Source organism: Colobus angolensis, unplaced genomic scaffold, assembly GCF_000951035.1.
Source record: "Colobus angolensis palliatus isolate OR3802 unplaced genomic scaffold, Cang.pa_1.0 Scaffold771, whole genome shotgun sequence".
NCBI classification, from domain to species: Eukaryota; Metazoa; Chordata; class Mammalia; order Primates; family Cercopithecidae; genus Colobus; species Colobus angolensis.
Window position 1 is genome coordinate 19,470 of NW_012121499.1, and position 6,567 is coordinate 26,036.

A 6,567-nucleotide genomic window follows, 5' to 3' on the forward strand; every position below is an offset into this window, starting at 1 on the left:
GTGATCTCAGGTGATCCACCTGCGTCAGCCTCCCAAAGTGCTGGGATTACAGGTGTGAGTCACCTCATCCGGCCAGTACTTTGCATACAGAATGACTACAACAGTTAGAGTGGATTGACACTAACTCTGTTTTCTTGGAATGTGTGAACCATGTTATACCCACAGACCAGCAGAATGCCTAGCTCAAAGCAGATGAGAGACAAGACATCTTTAGTGACAGAGAAATGTTTTTTTGCTCAGGACCAAGGACATATTGGTGATTTACCAAAGCTACCCAGAAACAAGAATGTTTCTCACCTTTAGTAAATAGGGATCCAGAACAAGCCTGGTCACTCTCACTTTGGCAGTCTTTTGCATTTTTGTCCCAATTACCTTCCCCACAATCCATTTGGCATGGACGGATGAACGAACTACAGACATTACTGTGGCTTTGGTCACCTGAAAAGCAAATTCCAAAGTCTCATATTCTGGTGGTTATGATGCCAAATGAATTTTGTCACAAGAACTGTCGAAGTTAGTCCAGAAACAGTTTTTTTTCTTTTTTGTTCCCCCCTCCACCCAGAAACAGCTTTTTTCTTAGCGTTCTTGAATCACCATTTTATTATTTATTTTTATTGAGATAGAGTTTCGTTCTTTCGCCCAGGATGGAGTGAAGTGGCCCGATCTCGGCTCACTGCAACCTCCGCCTTCCGGGTTCAAGGGATTCTCCTCTGTCAGCCTCCCGAGTAGCCGGGGCTACAGGTCTGCGCCACCACGCCCGGCTAATTTTTGTATTTTTAGTAAAGAGCGGGTTTCGCCATGTTGGCCCGACTGGTCTCGAACTCCTGACCTCAGGTGATCCGCCCGCCTCAGCCTCCCAAAGTGCTGGGATTAAGAGGCGTGAGCCACCGCGCCCGGCTTGAATCATCATTTTAGAGATGCTTACATGTTCCCCACTACCCAACCTCTCGTCTTTATAGCGCTTACAAAGCGGTAACTTCGCGAAGCCTCACGTTCCCCTTTTGCAAAATGGGCAGGCCTATTTCGCAGGAGTGCTTTGAGAATTTTGACCCACAGAACGCTCAATACCACGGATAAACGCTGGCCCTTACTGGTCCCTTATCTCTCTCCACCCCGCTGGGCCTCCTCTCCCGAAAGACTCACTGCCCGGGTAGCACTCGAGGAGCCGCCGCGGTATCCCTCTCCCCGCCCCAGCGATGGATGACTTGGGCTGCTTTTGGGATCAGCTCATAATGAGTCCATTCCACCGGGCTTCGGAAAGGTTGGGGTGATTCATCCCTTCGCCCCGGACAACCCGGAGGTCAGACGACGCCATTCCCTCTCAGGGCTCTCACGCGAGGGTGCCTCGGATCCCCAGCAACTCCTCCCCCAGCAGCAACACCCCGAAGCCCCAGCTCACCTCAGCCACTACTATGCAGCCACCTGCCCTGGATAGCGCCGGTCGCAGCGGGATGGCGTCACGCCGTACGCATTGGCTCCGCCCCACACCGCCCCTCTCATAGGCCGTGCGTCTCCTTAGCCGCGGACGGAGTTAAAGGCAGGACCCGCCCCTCCGGAACTCTCCCTTAAAGGGACCCGGGACGGTAGCTGTGCGGGGCTCGCTGACCTCTCCTTTTCTAAGGCGCACATCGAGCGGACAGTGGAGCAGGAGGTTTCGGACTTTTCTTTTTCATTCTTTTGTTTTCTGTTTCTTTCTTTCTTTTCTTTCTTTTTTTTATTTTTGAGACGGAGTCTCGCTCTGTCGCCCAGGCCGGTGTGTAGTGGGGCCATCTCTGCTCACTGCACCCACCGCCTCCCGGGTTCAAGCGATTCGCCTGCCTCAGCCTCCCGAGTAGCTGGGATTACAGATTACAGGCACGCGCCACCACGCCCAGCTAATTTTTGTATTTTTAGTAGGGACGGGGTTCCGCCATGTTGGCCAGGCTGGTCTTGAACTCCTGAGCTCAGGTGATCCGCCCGACTCTCCCCGCAAAGTGCTGGGATTACAGGCTGAGCCACCACGCCTGGCCTCATTTTTTTTTTTTTCGTTGTTGTTGTTAAGATAGTGTCTTGCCCGGTTGCCCAGGCTGGAGTGCAGTGGCGGTGTGATCGTGGCTTACTGCAACTTGACCTCCTGGACTCAAGCGATCCTTCTACCTCAGCCTCCCGAGTATCTGGGACCATAGGCGCGCCACCATGTCTGGCTAGTATTTGCATTTTTTGTAGATAGGGTCTCACTATGTTCTCCAGGATGGTCTGAACTCCCGATTTCAAGTGATCTGTCTGTCTTAGCCTCCCAAAGTGCTGGGATTACAGGTGTGAGCCACCCTGCCCAGCCAGTGCAGATAAATTTCTATCTTACCTTCCTTTCCTGCCTCCTTTCTCCTTTCCGTCCTTTAATTTATTGTCTCTCCTCTCTTCTCTATTGTATTCTGTAATTATTTCATTCTGGAAATCTTTTTTAAAATTTTATTTTATATTATTATTATTATTATTATTATTTTTGAGTAGCTGGGATTATAGGTGTGGGTCACCATGCCCAGCTAATTTTTGCATTTTTAGTAGAATGGGATTTTACCATGTTGGCCAGGCGGGTCTCGAACTCCTGGCCTCAAACAGTCCACCCCCACTTCGGACTTCCGAAGTGCTGGGATTACAGGCAGGAGCCACTGTGCCCGGCTGTTTATTTTATTTTCTATGGATGATGTCTTTGAATGACAAATTTTGTTCCCTTTTTTATTAAAATGTTTAGCTCTACTTTGGGAGGCTGAGGTGAGTGGATTGCTTGAGCTCAGGAGTTCCATACCAACCTGGGCAACATGGTGAAACATATACAAAAATATAAAAATTAGGACAGGCGCAGTGGCTCACGCCTGTGATCCCAGCACTTTGGGAGGCCGAGGTGGGTGGATCACCTGAGGACAGGAGTTCGAGACCAGCCTGGCCAACATGGCGAGACCCTGTCTCTACTAAAAAAAAATGCAAAAATTAGCCAGGCATGGTGGTGTGCGCCTGTAGTCCCAGCTACTCGGGAGACTGAGGCAGGAGAATCTCTTGAACCAGGACAGGAGGCAGAGGTTGTAGTGAGCCGAGATCGCACCACTGCACTCCAGCCTGGGCGACAGAGTGAGACTCCATTTTAACCACAAAAAAAAAATTATCCAGGGTTCGTGGTGGCACATGCCTGTAGTTTCAGCTACTCAGGAGGCTGAGGTAGGAGGATCGCTTGAGCCCAGAAGGTTGAGGCTGCAGTGAGCACCATGCTCATGCCACTGCACTCCAGCCTGGGTAACACAGTGAGACTCTGTCTCAAAAAATAAAAAAATGTTGGGCCAGGTGCAGTGGCTAACACCTGTAATCTCAACATTTTGGGAGGCCGAGGCAGATGGATCACGAGGTCAGGAGATTGAGAGCATCCTGGCTAACACGGTGAAACCCCATCTCTACTAAAAATACAAAAAAATTAGCTGGGCGTGGTGGCAGGCGCCTGTAGTCCCAGCTACTCGGGAGGCTGAGGCAGGAGAATGGCGTGAACCTGGGAGGCGGAGCTTGCAGTGAGCCGAGATCGTGCCACTGCACTGCAGCTTGGGCCACAGAGCGAGACTCCTCTCAAAAAAAAAAAAAAAGTTTTGTTTTCACATTTCTCCCTAGCTGAAATGTTAGAATTATGTAATGTAGGTGTTCACCTAATTATCTGATCCTGAATATAAAAGTACCACACACGGACCTAAGAAATATCCATCTTTATTAGCATACTGGGAGGTTGAGATCTAGCTGGAAACATTTTGGTACTCATTGGCAGATATTATTATTGTGTGTGTGTGTTTTTTTTTTTGAATCTCAGGCTGTCACCCAGGCTGAACTGCAGTGGTGCAATCCTAGCTCACCTCAACCTCCACCTTATGGGTTCAAGCAATTGTCCTGTCTCAGCCTCCTGAGTGGCTGGAGATACAGGGGCCTGCCACCACATCCGGCTAATTTTTGTATTTTTAGTAGAGATGGAGTTTTACCACTTTGACCAGGCTGATATCGAACTCTTGAGCTCAGGTGATCTGCCCGCCTCGGCTTCCCAAAGTGTTGGGATTACAGGTGAGAGCCACCGTACCTGGCCTATTATTATTATTATTATTATTTTTTATTTTTTGAGACGGAGTTTTGCTCTTGTTGCCCAGGCTGGAGTGCAATGGCGCGATCTCGGTTCACTGCAACCTCTGCCTCCCTGGTTCAAGGGATTCTCCTGCCTCACCCTCCCGAGTAGCTGGGATTACAGGCATGGGCCACCTTGCCTGTCTAATTTCGTACTTTTAGTAGAGATGAGGTTTCTCCATGTTGGTCAGGTTGGTCTGGAACTCCCGACCTCAGGTGATCCGCCCGCCTCAGCCTCTGAAAGTGTTGGGATTACAGGCGTAAGTCACCGCACCTGGCCTATTACTAAGATGGAGTTTTTGCTCTGTTGCCCAGGCTGGAGTGCAATGGTACACTCTCAGCTCACTGCAACATCTGCCTCCTGGGTTCAAGCCATTCTCCTGCCTCAGCCTCCTGAGTAGCTGGGATTACAGGTGTGTGCTCCCATACCTGGCTAATTTTTGTATTTTTAGTAGAGACGGGGTTTCAACTTGTTGGCCAGGCTGGTCTTGAACTCCTGTCCTCAGGTGATTGCCCTGGGTGCTGGGATTACAGGTGTGAGCCACCGCACCCAGCCTCATTCATTATTGGCCTAAAAAATATCTATTTTTTCTTACTAGGTACGAGCATATGTACACACACACATATATGTATGTGTATATAGATTTGTTCCTGTTTAATCAGGAAATAATAAACACAGGGGTGCTAGGCAAGTCCAGTAATCTTGGAAAAAGTTACATCAACAAAGTAGAAAGATGTTCTAACGGTTAAAATAGTTACTTCAATAAAGTAGAAAGAGGATCTAACAGTTAATCAGCTCTAATGATTACATACAATAATAACCCAGGAGAAGCAGGATTCAACAGTGTGTTTCAAAATGATTAAGCAGCCAAATGTTCTACAATGAAAAGCTGACTACAAAAACTGCATTCTTCATGAAGAAGGAGCTGGATGGCCTTTTAATTATACAAATAAGGAACATAAAGGCTTTGGAATAATGCTAGCTAAAAATATCATTATGTCCTGTCATAAAAATGACTGGACAATGGCTAGATGCTTTCGGGAAGGTTCAAGTCTCAAAAATTTAAAGTTTATACAAAAGGTCTTAAAATGTCCCACAACATTACAAGTGACATTTTGTTACAAAACGAGACCAAAGAAGAGTTATTTCATCCATACAAGGTCTTATGACGACGTAACTGAGGATGAGGCATTGCTAATGCATATGCTACAATTTAGTTTGAGAGAGTATAATTATTTTGGGTCTGGTAAGATTGGCAGGTGGATCACAAGGTCGGGAGTTGGAGACCAGCCTGGCCAATATGGTGAAACTCCATCTCCACTAAAAAAAAAAAAAAAAATTAGCCGGGCTTGGTGGTGCATGCCTGTAATCCCAGCTACTAGGGAGGCTGAGGCAGGAGAATTGCTTGAACCTAGGAGGCAGAGGTTGCAGTGAGTTGAGATCACGCCACTGCACTCCAGCCTGGGCAACAGAGCAAGACTCTGTCTCAAAAAAATTAAAAAAAAAAAGGTCGGATGCAGTGGTTCATGCCTGTAATCCCAGCACTTTGGGAGGCCGAAGCAGGTGGATCACCTGAGGTCAGGAGTTTGAGACTAGCCTGGCCAACAATGGTGAGACCCCCTCTGTACTAAAAATACACAAAATTAGCTGGGCATGGTGGTGGGCACCTGTAATCCCAGCTCCTTGGGAGGCTGAGGCAGGAGAATTGCTTGAACCCAGGAGGTGGAGATTGCAGTGAGCCGAGATCACACCATTGCACTCCAGCCTGGGCAACAGAGCGAGACTCTGTCAAAAACAAAAAACAAAAAAAGAATAACAAACCTAGAAATATATGGACAATTGGAATCCTGGTAAAGTGTTCAAATAAAGATAAGAAAAAAAATGAAATCTACACAGTTAACATTTTTATAACTGGTTTTGGTATAATGATTGTGACATTCTGGTTGTATCTTTTCTGTTTCTTAAAGTGTTTAAAGCATTTAATAGAATCTGACAGTTTAGGTTTGGATATAATGAAACATTAAGATCTGTTTAAATCTGAAGTTAATGTTTAAAAGAGTGGGCGTATCTAATTTTAGAAATTCTTAATTTTTTATTTATTAGTTGCAAATGTCCAAATAAGTAGAGGAATGCTGACTGTTTAAAGAATGTTAATTGGTTTCTTAAATAAATACACGGGGTTAGGTGTCATACCTCATGCGTGTAATCCCAGCACTTTGGGAGGCTGAGGCAGGAGGATCACTTGAGCCTAGGAGTTCAGGACCAGCCTGGGCATCAGACTCTGTCTCTAAAAAAAAAAAAAAAAAATAGCGAGGCATGGTGCATGCCTGTGGCCCCAGTTACTTGGGAGGCTGAGGGATGAAAATTACTTGAACCCGGGAGGCGGAGGTTGCAGTGAGCTGAGATCGCGCCACTGCACTCTAGCCTGGGCATCAGACTCT

The 6,567-nt window shown here is 47.1% G+C and overlaps 1 protein-coding gene across 2 annotated transcripts in view; it reads right to left on the reverse strand.

Moving 5' to 3' along the window:
* MRPS17 (mitochondrial ribosomal protein S17) overlaps window positions 1–1,503 on the reverse strand; it is a 4,746-nt gene extending 3,243 nt beyond the window's left edge. Inside the window, exons 1-2 of one of the 2 annotated variants that reach the window (XM_011928518.1) lie at window positions 1,400–1,503; window positions 298–438 (exon numbers count right to left, since the gene is read on the reverse strand). In XM_011928518.1, the coding sequence (XP_011783908.1) occupies window positions 298–420 (123 nt within the window). In that variant the 5' untranslated portion in view covers window positions 421–438; window positions 1,400–1,503. The other variant, XM_011928519.1, reaches the window with a different exon arrangement.
* Between the last annotated feature and the right edge of the window lie 5,064 nt (window positions 1,504–6,567).